This window comes from Cetorhinus maximus, chromosome 17 (assembly GCF_964194155.1).
Source record: "Cetorhinus maximus chromosome 17, sCetMax3.hap1.1, whole genome shotgun sequence".
NCBI classification, from domain to species: domain Eukaryota; kingdom Metazoa; phylum Chordata; class Chondrichthyes; order Lamniformes; family Cetorhinidae; genus Cetorhinus; species Cetorhinus maximus.
In genome coordinates, this window is record NC_135895.1 from 57,223,733 (window position 1) to 57,242,054 (window position 18,322).

Consider the following 18,322-nt stretch of genomic DNA (forward strand, 5'->3'; position numbering starts at 1 on the left):
GCGCATTTGTGCTTGCTTTCTTTACATTGTTTTTAGGAATTTTATAAAGACTGAGAAATTAGCATAAAATTAGTAACCATTGTTACTATTAAAGACTTCAAATTATTCAGTTGTTTCATTTTGATTGTGATTTTCATTTAAGTCAAATTGTATTTTCCTATTTGTATCTACCATTAAAAATAATATAATTAGATTTGCTTGTGGCTATGTTTTACTTGTTGGAGTGGTTTGACCTTGTTTGTACACATAATTGGTCATCCCACTGATTTATTGGTCTCAGCCTTATTACTGTGGAGAGTCAGAGTAGATGACATCTCCTCTAGTGAATCTGACAGTATAAAAGCACCACTTGACTAATCACATGCACCAAATTTTAAACACCTCAAAGTCTTAGTTTATACTCCTTAAAATGGATCACCCACTTGTTTTATCAGGCTTGGATGCAGTATGTGACAGGGAGCATAAAGAAAATAACATGAAAATAAACAAGTAAATAATTGCACTAAAAGCACATACATACGAATTAGGAGCAGGAGTAGGCCATTCAGCCCCTTGAGTCTGTTCTGTCATTCGATAAGATCATGGCTGATCTGATTGTGGCCTCAGCTTCACATTCTGTCTACCCTGATGACCTTTGACTCCGTTATTCGTCAATAGGAACAGAAAGAGAGGTCTTTTGCCTAAACTTGTGATAACTTGTTTTATTTAAAATTCTGCAGTTACAAAGTGTATATTTGACTCTGATTTCCCTGTTTCAAGTTCCTATTAGCCAAATTTTTGGGGGTAGTGGAACCAGGGGATGAAAAGGTATATTGGAGGTAATGAATGATTAAAAGCATGGGAATGTCACTTGCACATACTTTTAAATTGGGACTTGATGAGAACCGATGACCAAGTAAAATTGTGTTGTTGCAATATTTTGCTGGCTTTAGCCACTACCATGGCTATGATGAGATCCAATAGATTATCCTAATTTATTTTTTTCGTTTTTGATCTTGCAATCCATTGTAATATTATGATGACCGTAGCATTTGATTCTAAGTTATTTCTGGCATTAACTTACTTGCATATACTGAGTATTGATTTGGAGATTTTAAAGAAACCTCTGCTGTCCATTCAACTTTTTGGGTTAATTAGTGAGTTCTGTAAAATGAGCTGAGATAATTCTGATACATTTTATAAGTTCCACAAACTCAAAAGGATGGGGAAATGAATTCCCCTATGTCAATAAAATAGCAAAAAAATGTTTACAAACCTCAATAGAACACCCAGGTTATTTGAATATTGTAATATTGTCTGGTTTCATAAATTCTTTTTAATGTGGAATCTAACGCCAGGTTTAACTGTGTTTTGTGTGCTGTATTACTTTCTATAATTTATGTCAAAGGTGGAAAATTAGCTGCAATTGAGAAAACAACATTCTACATCTCAGGGTAAAATTTCCAGGTTTCATTGTTGGAATAAGGTATTCACAAACTGGGTTTTTCCAGTCAATTGTGGTATTGAAAACTTTTTACGACTTAACTGCAAACATTTTCTAAGAGTTTCTGAACATATCAAAACTGAACCAGTAACGTACAGAATTTTTAATAATATATTCTTGGAATTAATAATCTGCTTATACTTTAACATTTCGGTGTTTTGATCCGCCTTTGCTAGAAATTATTGTATTTATGGTGAATAACCAGTGCCACGCCTGTCCACTAGAAATGTTCATGTTTAGTGTTTTTGTATGTAGCTTTAATTTGAATTACATTATTTTGTATTTAGCTTTAATTTGAATTACATTTATGGCTATTGTAGAATTAGTAGTTAAAAGGAAGTCTATTACACCAGCCAGCCTATTCCTAATAGGCCACCTTATCTGATCATGTATCTAGACCCCTTTTTGATCTCCAGAAATGGGTCTAATTGACTCATTTCCTTACTTTCATTCCACAGGCCTATCCTACTTCTGACGTCCCAATTTTTAAATTGTTTGTGGTATTGAACCCTTTACCATATTTCGTTGGATCAATTCTACCATTCTTTCATACTATTCATATCCAGTTCATAATTCATGTTTTAAAATATAACTTAGCTTTAGAAAATTAGTATTAAAGTAAGATAAATCCTGATTTAGAAACTGGTAATAATCCTGAAGTGAATGCAATTCAAACAAGCTGGTAATTAATTACAGTTAAAAGCTATCCTAAGGTTGGAGGGAGAGGTGTAAGCACTTGCATAAATGATCTATTTCTGGACCCCTTGGTAGAGTCAGTGTCTATTGTTATCTAAACAATATCAAAAGAAGCTAAAAGCTCGCAAATTCTGGAGAAGAGGATCATGAAACTTAACTATAGAAATTATTAATATGGCTTCCCAGAATCATGGAACATTTTGGAATTTAAAAAGTAGAAAAGTCAATAAACTTTAAATATTTTGTAAGATAAGGAAATTCTTGAGGGTGGAGAGAGCGGGTAAGAAAGAACTAGAACTGAGTTTACAGCATAAGTAATAAGCTAAAGTCTTAAGCTAGTGGTGTTTACTTCATTAATTTTTGTACAGTAAAGTTTGTTTTTCTTTAAAAATGTTCTTGTAGTATAATTTTCAGTTAATTGCAGAATGTTCAGATTTCTTTAAACTTTAACGGTTCCTAACACGATTGTAACAAAAGATAAAAACATTTTTAAATTCCATTTATTTTCTGCAACAAAATTACTAAATTTGTGTCTGATATTGTGCTCCCTAAGCTGCTTTATTGGTTACTTTTTTTGTTTCTGAAGATGCTGATGCAATGCTTCCCCATTCAGGTTGTTATCAGCTGTCCCTCTATTTGAAGATGAGGTATTTTCAGGCTGGCAAATTTCTGCCATGCTCCTTATGTGAATAAACAGGCCGATTCTCTGCCCTGAGATCTTTGGGCACATGGGTCAGGATGCTCCATGAAGTAATGGGATCCTGAGTGCAGGATTTTCTTCCTTCTCTGCCTCATCAAGACATTGGGACTCAAAGCATGATGCAGCTTGATGGAGAAGTTGTCCCCATTTTGAACAATAGGCAGTAAGCTCCTCCTAGCCACTAATGTCAATGTTGCCATTATTCAATACAGCTTCAGAGTGTCTTGAGATTTTTTTTTGTCCTTGGAGTATTGGCCATTTGTGTTGAGAGAACAGGACTGGCCAGATGAGAGGCTTTTCAGCCGTTCAGACGGTGTTCAGTCTTTCAAAGTGGACTTTGCAGGAGTTTTGCCTGGCAGCTTGTGGAACTGTCTTCAAGAAGGACACCAGCGTTCGTTTGAAGGTCCTCCCACTCAATCTGGAAGACGCAGCGGAGGCATTGCTGATGTAATTTCTCTAGCTGTCTTGTGCGTTGCTGATACTCAATCCAGGTCTCACCAGTACAAGTGTGGTGACAACAACTGCTCTGTACACTAGGACTTTGTTGACTTGCGGAGGTCTTTGTTGTCAAACGCTTGCTGGTGTAACTTGTAAAAGCCTGAGCTGGCACGGCTGATCCAGTGTTGGATCTCTTTGTCAATTATGGCCTTTTCAGAGAGGTGTCTGCCAAGGTATAGGAAGTGCTCAATATATTCCAGAGTGTCTCCATTAACATATATGGAAAGTGGAATATTTGACTGACCAAGCCTCAGTCGGCAACATTGACGTACAGGCAAAGTCTCTTGTATGCAGAATTGAAGAGATTGAGAGTGGCTTGCAAATCTAGTGTGGAGTGGTCAATGACACTCCAGTCATCCTCAAACTATAAATCATGTAATGGTCGGTTTAGTTTTGGCATGGAGGTGACGGATTTAAGAATTTTCTATCTAGGCAGTATTTAGCACTGACAGGACAGTTAATCATTGAGGTGAATAGCCACTGTCAAGTAGATTGTAAATAGTCACACAGCCTTGACCCTGATCTGGATTTTGAAGGCGCCTGTTTCGGATCTCTTGTTCAAGGCCAGTTGCAGTCATATAATCATGAAGCAATTTCAGGATTGCGAAGTAGTTTCTTGGAACATCCAAATCGTTGGAACACAACCCACAGAGCCTCACAATTTACTGAGTCAGCTTTGATCAGGACGATGAATGCAAATGATGAGTTCCTGCTTTTCTTGACTATTTTCTTTGATTTGTCTGGTAACAAAAAACATGTCAGAAATTCCCCTGGAAGGTCTAAAGCCACACTGTTTCTAGGAGGAATTCCTCAGCCACAGGATGCGATTCAGGAGGATGTATATCAGGATTTTCACTGCTAGCACAAGAGGGAAATAACTTTAATTTCCCCCCTCCTTTTTATATCCCTTGATCAGTTAGTTATTGCATCCCCAAAGTCTGGGGAGTGAGGTGGTGGTGTTGGAAGAGAAGTTAATTTTCCTCAGTCCACCAGCTTTGAAGATCTCCACTGGAATACAGTCAGGACTGTAGGCTCTTATTTTTAAGCCATTTGCTTGTTGTAGCTCTCCCATTGATGGTGGTTCACCCATGGCTTCTACTCCAGGGCACTGGAGTATAGTCTGGACAGTATCAGCTGTCACTGTAGATTCACATTTGAGTTGTCAGAAATGTTTTCTCTAGCATTGATGGATGACATTGTCATCCTTGGGAAGGGAGATACCATCCTGTGAACAAAGGGGATTTTGTCCATTTGACTTTGGTTTATTGACGACCCTAGTAGTTTCAAAAGAAGCCTTGCATATCAATTGTCAGCATATTGTTGGATCTCTTGGGTTTTCTCCTCCCACTACACATCCTTTATCTTTCAGATTTGGCTTTGGACATCTGCCTCCTTGTTGGAATGTTGCCACCTTGATTTGCAACTGTGCATCATTCTACCAGGCAATGAATGATGCAAGTTTTGCTATTTATTCCAATTCAATAAAATCCTCAGGACTCATGTACTTACAAAAAAAAGAACTATGCTACAGAGAGATACAGACCAGATGTCAAACTATTTTTAAACTGATGTTTGAGTCGAGCGGCATTGAATAAACCTATATTGAACTGTTTGGAGGGATGCCTGAATTTGAGAGTCAGGAATCAGCCTGATGTTTTTTCACAAAAATATACTTTATTCATAAAATTTAAGGTACATTACATAAGTTTGAACTATTGCATTTTGTGCAATGTCAAATTTAATTTCAGTACAATGTGGCACTTACAATTACAAGTTATATTTACAATACACATTTCATGTCATATCAGGTGAATGCCACAGTGCCACCAAAAGGACACATTTATTAGGTATTTATCTGTTAGTGAATCTGTGGGCATTCTCCTTGCACTTCGCTCTGTTGTTGGTATTGGGAACTGCTATAATGACCAGGGCAACACAGAATATGTAAGACAGAATTACGAATAGATACATGGTGGTAAGAGAACAAGAGAAGGAAGAGGAATACCACGCCCTCCTCATTCTAACTATCAAAGAAGCATCTAGCTGTGATAGGAGCAGTAGATATAATCACAGCATAGTCCTTGTGGAGACCATGTCCCGTCTATGCAGAGAGGACACCCTCCATCGTGTTATGTGGCACTACTCCTGTCCTATATAGGATAGATTCAGCAACTCTGCTTGTGTGAGGTGCTCTGAGCCACCAGCAATGGGGGAATCGTATTCCACCAAAATCTGCAGCTTTATGCCTAACATATCCATCACTAACAATACCATCAACCTTAGGTTAGAGTACAGAAAAGCATGCCAAAAGCTCAACACTAATGCAAAAGACAAAGCTAAACTGTTTGCAACCATCTTCAGAAGTACTGATTCATCTTGGCCTCTTCCTGAGGTCCCCAGCATTAGAGATGTTAATCTTCAGCCAATTCGTTTTGATCCATGTGATAAAGAAACAGCTTAAGGCACCAGATCTCAGTTGTACTACTGAAGACTTGTGCTCCAGAACTAGCCACACCCTTGTCCAAGCTGTTCCAATACAACCACAGCACTGACATTTGCCTAACAATTTGGAAAATTGCCCAAGTATATCATGTCCACAACAGGCAGAACAAATCCAGTCTACTCTTGATCATCAGCAAAGTAATGGAAGAAGGCATCATCAGCAGTGCTATAAAGCAGCACTTACTCATCAATAACCTGCTCACCAATGCTCAGTTTAGGTTTCACCAAAACCATTTGGCTCCAGCCCTCATTACAGCCAAACATGGACAAGAGCACTAAATTCCAGAAGTGAGGCACGAGTGATTCCCTTTGACATCATGGCAACATTTGACCAAGACAGACATCAAGGAGCCCTAGCAAAATGGAAGTCAATAGGAATCAGGGGGAAGATTAACTGGCTGAAGTCAAACTAGCTAGAGAGAGAGACTATTTTGGTTATTGGAGGCCAGTCATCTCAGCCCTAGGACATCACTGCAGGAGTTTCTCAGGGCAGTGTCCCAGGCCCAAACATCTTCAGCTGTTTCATCAATGACTTTCCCTCCATCATAAGGTCAGAAGTAGTGTTCAGTTCCATTTACAACTCATGTAATTAAGCAGTTTCTGTCTATGCAGTAAGACCTGAACAACATTCACACTTCGGTCAACAAGTGGTAAGTAATATTTGTGCCACACAAATGCCAGGCAGTGACCATTTAAAGAATCTAATCATCTCCCTTTGACAGCCAATTGCATTCCCATCACTGAATCCTTCACCATCAACCATAGTTGTCACTGACCAAAAACAGAACTGGACCAGGCACATACTGTGGCTACAAGAGAACTGAAAGCTGGGAAATGTGATATGTAACTCTAAGGCTTGTCCACCATTAGTTAGGCACAAATCATGATTGTGATAGAATATCATAGCTCAGCTACTCACCATGATAGCAGTGGTTGCCTCCTGATAGCGAGTTTCTGCAGCACGTAGCAGACAGTGACTAACTTTGGCACTCTACCGAGTACGGCAAAGGGTGTTCTGCACAACGGTTTGCTCTATCACAATTCATGTGTGCATGGGTTGCATACCAATCAGCCATATGGTTAGCAGATAGCTCGTCATGCATTATTCATCCTTTGGTTTACCATAAATGGTGGAAATGCAGTTGGCACAGCAGACTGCTGGAGAATTAAGGCATTGCACCTGCCAGGATAGCAGGCTTGGACCTGCATGATTTGCTGCATATGACCACACACCAATTGGACATTGAGGGAGTGGAATCCCATTCAGTTCCAGTATGGGTCAGAGTTGACATGCAGCACCTGCAAAGCAATGTACACACAGTCAACAGCACAATCTTGGCAAAACCACGTTTGCTCTGGCTGCTGCTTTTTTCCAGCAATGAATGAAATATAGTTAGCCTTAAATAAATGGAGACACTCATTGACCTCCCATGAGGACAGCAAACTGCAAGGTGTTACAAATATCGCCAGCTCCAAGCTGGAAGGAACTAGACGCATTGAAGTTCATTGTTGGTTACCTTCATAGCCATTGCTAATGCGATCCTTGCCCTGGCTGTAGCATGTGGCAGATTTTATAACATCCTTGGTGAAGCACAGACATTGCCCACATCATTCCTCACTGAACTTCACCCTGGGCAGAGATTACCTTCCGCTAAGAGCTCTTCTCTCCCTCCTCCCTCCCAGTAGCTTTCCCTAGTTTGCATGTCCTGTGTTCATTCACCAAGCTATGCTGAATGTGAGTTCAGCTAGTGAGTTTAAGAGAATGCATTAGCTGGAGTAATGAGCTCAAGTGGCACCTCTTGCACCTAATCAGCATTGACAGGTAGCCGTCACTGCAAACGCACACCCTCACCAATACGGTGCCCAGCACAGCTCTCAAGTGTTCATGCACTGTGAACTCCATTTCTGTCCCTAAACACAGGTAGTGGCCAAACAACGGACCCAATTTTGCACTGTTAAATGGTACTTGACCAAGCAAAAAAAAACATCTAGAGGGTTAGAATACAAAGCCTCACCTTGAGTAGTGTAGAAACTAGACATTAGAAAAGTTAAGAAAATTGGGCATAGTTCTTTGGAAAAGAATGACGTGACTTATCTGAAATTTAGTATTAATGATATCGACCCGGAGAAACAAGTTTGCAATAGGCAAGGAATCACGGATTAGGGCATTTAAAAAAGGAACACGAAAGTAGTTGAGTTAATTTTTTTTCACTCAATGGGTTAATAAAATTATGGAATTACGAGAGAGGGCCCCCAACACACATAAAATGGATCAAGAGATACATGGATGTCTTTCTGTAGAGAGAATAGATTTTTTAGATTGGGGTGAGAAGACATAGGTATGGTTGATACCGGAAAAAAAGTCAAGATTGTTTGGTCTAATGGTGGTTCTCCTGCTCATTTTAAAAATATGTATTTCCAAGAAGGCAAGCCAAGATTATATATTTTTTGCTATAACATTACTGGGGAAGCACCACAACTGAAAGTGATCCTGGAAAACCACTGGGCTAGAAAATTTCTATCCATAATCTTTAGTGTACATTTCCAGACAGCTCTTTTAGGCCTGAGTACAGTACTTGCAAGAAAATCAACATTACTACAAATGTTTATATTCTATAGTGTTTTATTCCATAAAAGTAGGCAGACTTTGAGCAATAAATATTCCCGACTTTCCTGTTTTAAAGTGAATTTTTGATAGTCACTTATGCAAGTTGCTAAACAATTGTACAAGGAAGGACCCTTGCCTTCAGCATTAGCCAAAAAGCTGTGAATCATAAGTATTCACTCAACAACTGGAGCCTCAATTAGGATCATACTTTATTATTAGAAGAGACAAAACAAATAAGGGGTACCAGTTTAGAAAGATCAGTGAGATGGCATGCTTAAAGCAGATAGGCTCTTCCATGAACTGCATAGGGAAAATCAGAAAATGAGACTCTGAAAAACATACCTTTCAACAAGATGGTTAACATTTTTACATGCTCAATTTTTTTTCTCTATCAAGTAGCTTCTTCCTCCTTAGTGCTTATTTTTTGCTGGGAAATCATCCCACAGCCATCTTGTAATTTACATAAGTAACTTTTCATGTGGATGTCTGGCAGGCAGTAGACCATTTGGCTCAAGCTTATTCTGCTATTTAAGTTCATGGCCAATTTGAATGGCCTTAGCTCCATTTTCCTGCCTGTCCCCCGTAACCCTCGACTCTCACAATAAAAATCTAACTCAGCTTTAAGTATGTTCAATGACACAGCCTCCACTGTTTGCCGGGGGAAAGAATTAAAACACTACTGACCCTCAGAAGAAATTCTTCCTCACCTGTCTTAAATGGGAGATCCCTTATTTTGAAACTGCCCCCTACTTTTAGATTCCCCAGAGGGGGAAACATCCTCTCAGCATCTATACTGTCAAGCTCCCTCAGAATCACATGTTTCAATAAGATCACCTCTCGCTTTTCTAAACTCCAATAAGTATTAGGCCCAAATGCTCAATCTTTCCTCATAAGACAAAGCCCTCATCCCTGAAATTAACCTAGTGAACCTTTTTTAAACTGCTGCCAATGCAAGTATGTACCTCAAGAAAGGTGACCAAAACTGTACACTGTACTCCAGGTGTGGTGTCACCAATGCCTGTACAGTTGTAGTAAGACCATAGAACCATGGAAAAGTTATGGAGCAGAGACCATTCAGACCCTTGTGCCTATGCTGGCCAAAAAGAGAAAAAAAGATAGCCACTCATTTTAATCTCACTTTCCAGTACCTGGTCTGTAGCCTTGCAGATTACAGCACTTCAGGTGCAGATCCAGGTACCTTTTAAATGAGTTGAGTGTTTCCACCTCAACCACCAACTTAGGCAGTGAATTCCAGACACCCACCACCCTCTGGCTGAAAAAGTTTTTCACCATGTCCCCTCTAATCCTTCTATGAATCACCTTAAATCTATGGCCCCTGGTAATTGACCCTTCAGCTAGGAGAAACAAGTCTTTCCTGTCTACCCTATCTAGGCTTCTCAATTTTATACACCTCAATTGGGTCACCCCATAGCCTCCTCTGTTCCAAGGAAAACAACCCTAGCCTATCCAATCTCTCCTCATTGCTGCAATTTTCGGGCCCTGGCAACATTCTTGTAAATCTCCTCTGCGCTCTCTCCAGAGAAATTATGTCCTTCCTGTAATGACCAGAACTGTGTACACAATTCCAGCTATGGCCTAACCAGTGTTTTATACAGTTCCATCATTACATCCCTGCTTTTGTATTCAATACCTCACCAAAAAAGGAAAGCATTCCATAGGCCTTCTTGACCACATTGTTCACCTGTCCTGCCACCTTCTAGGACCTGTGGACATGCACTCCAAGGTGTCTCACTCCCTCAGTCCTTCGTATTCCCTTACTTTGCTTGCCTGTCCCAAAAGCATTACCTGTCACTTTTCCAGAATGAATTCCATTTGCCACTTCTCTGCCCACTCAACCAAACCATTTGATATCGATCCTGGAGCCAACAACCATCCTCTTCACTATCAACTATGCGGCCAATTTTTGTATCATCTGCAAATTTCCCAATCATGCCTCCCATACTTCCCTTTTATACTCTCATCTCCCTTGCAATAAAGGCCAACATTCAATTTGCCTTCCTAATTACTTGAATCCCAACAGGTACAAAGAGGTCCCTCTGCAGTCCAAATAATATTGTGCGTTTTTATTCTTCCTGCCAGAGTGGACCTCACATTTTCCCACATTATGTATTTGCCAATTTTTACCCACTCACTTAACCTATCCTCAACTTGCTATCCTACCTATCTTTGTATCGTCAGTGAATTTGGCCACAATGCAGTCATTCCTTTCATCCAAGTCATTACAATCTATAATGAATAGTTGGGGCCCCAGCAGTGATCCTTTTGGCACTCCATTAGTCTGCCATAGTGAAAATGACCCATTTTTCCCAGCTGTTTCCCATTAGCCAGTTCCCTATCCATGCTAAAATATCACACTCAACACCCTAAGCTCTTATCTTCTGTAGTAACCTTTTATCTGGCACCTTATCGAATGCCTTTCAAAATCCAAATACAGAACAGCTACTGGTTCCCCTTTATTGAACCTGTTTATTATGTCCAAGAACTCTCATTAGTCAAAACTTAAGTCAAGTTTCCTCTCTCAAACCACATTGTATTATGATTTTAATCAGTCAATGCCCTGCTTCTTATATTTAATAGCGGATTCTAGCATTTCCCCAATGTCAGATGTTAGGCTAACTAGCCTATACTTTCCTGTTTTCTGACTCCCTCCTTTCTTGAACATTTGATGAAGAGTCATACGGACTTGAAACATTAACTATCTTCTCCACAGATGCTGTCAGACCTGCTGAGTTTTTCCAGCTATTTTTGTTTTTGTTTCAGATTTCCAGCACCCGCAGTATTTTACTTTTATCTTAGTGTTACATTTGTGGCTTTTCAACCCACTACCTTTCCAGAATGTAGGGAATTTCATTCTCCATTTTTACAGCCACTTCTTTTAAGGCCCTAGGAAGCAAACTATCCAGTCAAGGGGATTTGTCAGTCTTAAGTCCCATTACTTTTTCTGTATTGATGTTATTTTAAGTTCCACCCTGCCTTTTACTTTTTGATTTAACCATAGTGGAAAAAGGCAGCATCACAACCAATCCTGAGTTACTTACTTAAGGTCCACATTGTTCTGTACTATCTTCCCTTATTCTTGGGTGCACATGCCAATTTGCAATAATTGTATTGTCACTACCAGCTAATGTCAGGTAATTCCATATGTCAAAAATTGAACTGGGGACCATCTTCGCCTGTTCATGGTGCTTAATAGTTTCCACACAACTATTCGCCCAAGGAATAAATTCAAGACAAGTGCTATTTTAAGTGAGATGGCACAATCTAAACATCACTCGAAAAAAATCAAACCACATACCAATTTAACAAGTTTGATAAGTAACATTAGAATACATCTAAATGATTCCTGGGATGAAGAACTGTAGCAATGAGGATAGATTGGACTGGTTGGGACTATTTTCCTTGGAGAATAGAAAGCTGAGAGGAGACTTGATAGATGTATTCAAGATCCTGAGGGGTATGGACAGGGTCAATAGTGAGAAACTGTTCCCACTCAAGAGAGCATCAAGATCTAGACGGCACTGGTTCAAAATAATTGGCAAAAGAAATGTGACGTGAGGAAAATTTTTTTCACCCAGCGAGGGGGTGGTTGGAGTCTGGAACAAGCTTCCTGACAGGGTGGAGGAGACAGGTTCAATCAAGGTATTCAAAAGGGAATTGGATTGCTACCTGAAAAAAAGGGAGAATGTGCAAGGTTACAGGTATAAGGCAGGGGAGTTGGACTAGGCAGAATACCCTTTCAGAGAGCCAGTGCAGACTTGCTGGGTGAATTCTGCACTACTGTGGTCCAAAATTGAATAAATAGCAGATCTTACTCAGATAAACATACCTGATCCAAGCTGGAATTTTGATGTATAAAACTTAATTCCATTGTAAAGAATCAAAGTTCAGGAACACTACCTTCTCCATGTTTCTTTTATTACTTTTTTGTACTAAATACAGTCAACTCATGCAGTTGCAAGTTTCAGCTGGGCTGTAAGAGAAATCAGCTGTCGTACAAAAGGTAGCAAATTGGTGAATTTTGTGTGTGGAGGGCTTTCCCAATCTAAGCATTAATATTTCTTTGCAACTTGCACATTTGTCAGGATTCAAAATGTATCATACTAGAAATTAAATGCTCAACTTAAGTAAATTAAGGTTTTAATCTCAGCTCTGCTAGCCAACGAGAACGCCACTTGCTTCGATCCCTACAAAGTACAATTCTTAATGTCAATAAAAATGATCAGCAAGCTCCCCTTATGTATCAGCAACTTGCAACTGAATATAGATCAGCAATGGTCCACATTCAAGCTCTGGTCTACATTGTGTTCTCAACCTTCAAGCATAGCTTTAGTGACAAATGGCCTCAGCACTTAATTGGGATGAGAAAGAAACACCTGTCTAGCCACTCTTCCTGCAACTGAGCATGTGTGAACAGAATCTGGCAGGGTATAATACCTTCCAAAAGGCACTGAAGTCATAACTATTAGTTTATACCTCTAGGAAAGGCAGAAGGTAAGAGAAAATCAGCATTAGAAGTGGCTTGGAAGATCGGTTGGCCAGGCCAGGCCATTTTGCTCCTCCAGCTGCAGCTTGGAAACAAACAAAATGGGGGAAAGAAACTTAATTAAATTCATTTTACCTTTATTTATAGCTGGTTTAAATAAGAAAAAAAACCGCAATCCACTTTCACAGCAGATTCACAAATTATATTCCATCACACATCTGTTACATTTGAATTCAAGTTTTTACAAAACGTTGAACAACTTGAAGGCCTGACTAAAGAAGCTCCAAATGAAATAATGAGCAGGATCTGTACCAGGCTTTAAAATAGCTTTTATTATCAAAGCTCACATGTAAAACAGAAATTGTTTTCATAAACTGTACAAGACCATGGCACATACTGCAGCCAAAATTGCTAAACTGACAGACTTGTCAGTATCAAGGTAAAGAAAACTATTTTCCTCACAAGACTTTGCACATTAAATCCAGTTTGTGCAGATGCCCACTCTTATGAAAAATGTGCAATACGAGTGATAAGTTGAAGAGCAGGGAATATCAAAGTACGTTATTTAGTAGATCTACATACAAAAGCAGACAAAGCCACTTAAAACTAAGAAAGCTAAATAAACAGTGAACTACATGAACTCAAATCTACAGTCACAAGGCTCATAGGGTATGTAACTATCTACATCAGTATTGGTTGAGTCTCTTTAGACAAATATTACACATTTCTGGGGTTCCTACTCTTGTCAAGGAGATCCCTGCATACATTTCAGAAAAAAGCTTCTTACTGGCACACCAATCTGATGTTATTAGAAGTGCAGTTTCACTTCCTGAACCAAGTCATCTGTACACCTCTTTCACAAACTGTCAAACAAGGCAGGTGCCAAGGTCACCACTTTCTAATTGTAGAAAATATAACAGAAGGGCGACACTTCAATTCTGACAGAAAGCACTGCTAAAAATAATCACTTCACATTAGGAATATAAATCAGCTTTCACTAAATTTATTCACTCATGTCCATGTCTTCTTCATGGTGGTCATCGCCATTGACCTTTGACTCTTTAACAACATCTGTACTTTCTTTGTCGCTTGGTTGTGCTAACTCTTTCAGTTTTGGGGACATTCCAGATTCAGAAACTCTCTGCTCTTCCTTCCTTTCTTTTTCACTGTCATATCCTTGTTCCTCTTCATCATAATCTCTTGTAACCTGCATAAAGTAGGAAACTTTGAATTGTCCAATTCGATAAACCAACCCACATAAAATTACCTCACTTAAATTTCAACTTCACATACTCCCACAGAACAGTATTGATTCAAACCAGTACAAATTTATAGAAGGGAGATTATACATTTTCTAATATTCTGTACACTTTCAAATTTACCTTCACATCTCCCTTTTCACTCTCTGCTTTTTTCTCCCTCTCCTTCTCTCGCTCTTTGTCTTTGCTCTTCTTCTTTTTGCTAGATGATCTCTCCCTTTCCTCCACTTCTCTGCTTCGGTCTCTGTCTTTGTCCTTCTTCTTTTCTTTCTTGTGCCTGGAAAATTATATTGGTCAACATCTTCAAACAAGTTGAAGTTCTATTTAAGACAAGGAAAAGTTTAAAAAGTTGGCTAATTTTTCTTTGGGGAAAAAGGAAATGAGAAGGGACAAGACAAAGAAAAGCAAAAAGATTAAGGCTTTGATTTAATCTTTCATTGGAAAACATAATACTTCCAATACTGAAGTGTCACTTTACATCACGAACTGCACCATAATCCAGAACCTTCTAACTAAATCAACAATGCTATCAGTGAGCCAAACTGCAAGCACAGAGAAGTTTTATTATAACAGAAATTGATCCTGCAAACTTTTTCACTATGCCAGAAGGTACAAATGCATATTAAGATACATTTACATGAACTACACAGATATGGTTCAGTTCATTAACAGTAGTAATTTAAAACAAAGTCCATGTATCAAACATTTACCTTCTAGGGGATGGTGACCGTGACAGTTTACGCTTGGGTGATCTTGACTTCTTTGGGGACCTTGAAATAGTCCTACTTCTTCTACGCCTTCGTTCTCTTTCTCGCTCTCTGTCTCTGTCAAAGGGAACATTTTAATTATGGCATTCCATTACTCTTGCATAAAAATCCTGCATTTATATGAATTGTCATATAGACGCAGATAGCGTTCTGTAGAAGTTAACTATTTGCATTGGCCTCTTGCTCCCACAGTTCAAACTTTTACAACTGTCAAAAGTTAATGCAACAACTTATTTTCTAAAAGGCAAAACTTGTTGTGCACCAGTCAGTAAGGGGCTCACAGTACAGAGACTACGCCCGAGCACAACATAGAATGAGTAGCGGAATCAAGTTCACGTGGGAATTTGGTGCATGGGGGAAAGAAGTGCTTTAAGTAAGGTTTACTGTAACTAGTAAAAGTGTGTTAAATATTTGTCAGATTTATCAATACTAGTAAGATTTGTTAAGTTAACTTTTAAGGCATGGCAGGACAGCTTGGTCGCATGGAATGCACGTCCTGTAGTGAGAGGGAAGTTGTGGACATTACTGGTGACCTAGATGAACACATGCCGGAAGTGTCACCAGCTGCAGAAACTTGAGCTCCCAGTTTCAGAGCTCAAGCCACTGTGGCACATCTGTGAGGCTGAGTGCTATGTGGATAGAGGTGGTTACACCGCAGGCTAGAAGCATGGAGGCAGAAAGGAAATGGGTGACCACCAGTCAGTCCAAAAGAACCAGGCACATAGTGCAGCAGTCCCCTAAAGTCTCGCTCGCTAATCGGTTTTCCGTTTTGGATATCGATGAGGGCGTTGATTCCTTGGAGGAGTTCGGTGCAGTCAGAGCCAAGTTCGCGGCACTTCAGCTGTACTGGAGAGAGGAAGAAGATGGGAACAGCAGCAGTGACAGGGGATTCGTTTCTGTGGTCGTAGACATGACTTCAGGATGGTATGTTGTCTCCCCGGTGCCAGGATCAAGAATGTCATGGAGCAGCTCCAGGATATTCTTCTGGGAGAGGGTGAACAGCCAGAGGTCATGGTCCACATCAGTACCAATGACTTAGGTAGGGAGGGAGAATGAGGTCCTGAAAGCAGATTTCAGGGAGCTAGGAAGGAGATTGTAAAGCAGGACCTCCAAAACAGTAATCTCAAGATTACTTCCGATCCCATGTGCTAGTGAGCATCAAAATATGAGAATTGAGTGATTGGCTGGGGAACTGGAGGGAGGGCATCAGATTTCTGAGACATTGGGACCGAATCTGGGGCAGGGGGGACCTGTACAAGATGGATGGGCTGCATCTTAACAGGACCGAAACTAACATCCTCGCAGGAAGACTCACTAATGCTGCTGGGGAGTGCTTAAACTAGATTGGCAGGAAGATGGGAACCTGAGAGAGAGAGCGAGCTCAGATTTGAGGGAAGCAAAACTGGTGAAGGGAAGTAGAAAAGCAGAAAGCAAAAATAGAAGACAGACAAATCATAGGCAAGCATCAAAAAGATTAGAGAATAATGTTAAAAAAGCAGAATTAAAGGCACTCCATCTGATTGCAAGTAGCATTTGCAAAAAGGTTGATGATTTGAATGCACAACTTGAGGTAAATGGGTATGATTTAATTGTCATTAGAGAGACATGTCTACAGGATGACCAAGATTAGGAACTGAATATCCAAGGATATTCAGCATTCTGGAGGGATAGGCAAAAAGGAAAAGGAAGTGGGATAGCACACTTAGTAAGGGATGAGATCTGTACATTAGTAAGAAAGGATCTTAAATCGAAGGATCAAGATATAGAATCAGTTTGGGTAGAAGTAAGAGACAGCAAAGTACTGCAAACATTGGTGGGAGTTGTTTATAGGCTAAACTGTAGTGGGGCATAGTAAAAATCAGATAATTGAGAGATGCATGTAATGTGGGTAACAGTAATAATTAGTCTGGGTTGACCAAATCTGTACTAATGTTATGGAGGAGGAATTCCGGGAGTTATGTCCAAGATGCATTTCTGGAGCAGTACACTGAGGAGCCAACTAGAGATCAGGCTATTTTCAATTTAGTGTTGTGTAATGAGAAAGGACTAATTAGTAACCTTGCTATAAAGGAGCTTTTGGGAAATAGTGACCATAATATGATAAAATTTTGCATTAAGTTTGAATGAGATATAGTTCATTATGAAACTAGGGCCTTAAATCTGATGAAAAGAAATTATGAAAGTATGAGGGGAAAGCTATGGTGCATTGGGAAGGTGCACTAAAAGATTTGATGGTAAACAGGCAATGGCTAGTATTTATGGAAATACTACATCGTTTACAACAGATATACATTCCTCTAAGGCACAACCACAAAGGGAAAGGCAAGTCAACCATGGTTAATAATTTAAACATTGCACTATATCGAAGGAAATGGCTTACAAGGATGCCAGAAAAAGTGGCAAGCTTGAGGATTGGGAGCAATTTAGAATCCACCAAAGGGGGACCAAGAAAATGATTAAGGGAAAAAAGAACATGAATGCAAACTAGCAAGGAACATAAGGCAGACTGTAAAAACTTCTTTAGCTATGTTAAAAAGATTAAGACAAATGTGGGCTCATTACAAGTGTGGAAATCTATACTGGAGAACAGGGAAATGGCAGAGAAACTGAAAAGTTACTTTGCATCTACTCTTCACAGATGGTGATACAGAAAATCTTCCAGAAATACTAGGCAACCAAGGGACTTGCGAAACTGAGGAACTAAAAGAAATTGATATTAGTAAAGACGTAGTACTTGAAAAGTTAACTGGATTGTAGATTGATAAATCCCCTGGACCAGATGAGCTTCATCCCAGAGTGTTGAAGGAGGTAGCTGGAGGGATAGTGCAAAATTCTATAGATTCTGGAAGGGTTCCTGCAGGCTGTAAAGTAGCAAATGTAACCCCCACTAATTAAGAAAGGAGGAGAGGGAGAATGGAGAATACAGGCCTATTGGTTTGACATCTGAAGCAGGGAAATGTTGGAATCTATTAAGCATGTGTAAACTGGACATTTAGAAAGGAATGGTAAAAATTGGGCAGAGTATACAGATTTATGAAAGGGAAATCATGTTTGACAAACTTGTTTAGAGTTTTTGAGAATGTTTCTTGAAGCATTGATAAAGGAGGACTAGTGGATATGGTGTTATTTGGATTTTCAGGCTTTTGATAAGGTCCCACACAGGTTATTAATTTTGCTTCCAATTTCCACCCCTCCTCATTTTCACATGGTCCATCACTGACACTTCCCTTCCCTTCCTTGACCTCTGTCTCAATTTCTGGTGATAAGACTGTCCACCAATATTCATTATAAGCCTACCGACTCCC

At 39.6% G+C, this 18,322-nt stretch overlaps 1 protein-coding gene across 3 annotated transcripts in view; it reads right to left on the reverse strand.

Annotated features, from left to right (window-relative positions):
* Positions 1–13,303: 13,303 nt before the first annotated feature.
* The window catches only part of srsf11 (serine and arginine rich splicing factor 11), a 36,115-nt gene continuing 31,096 nt past the window's right edge, over positions 13,304–18,322 (reverse strand). For all 3 annotated transcript variants that reach the window (XM_078561252.1, XM_078561254.1, XM_078561253.1), the window contains 3 exons: positions 14,961–15,074; positions 14,374–14,527; positions 13,304–14,198 (listed from right to left, as the gene is read on the reverse strand). In XM_078561252.1, the coding sequence (XP_078417378.1) occupies positions 13,995–14,198; positions 14,374–14,527; positions 14,961–15,074 (472 nt within the window). In that variant the 3' untranslated portion in view covers positions 13,304–13,994. The remainder of the gene's footprint in view (positions 14,199–14,373; positions 14,528–14,960; positions 15,075–18,322) is intronic.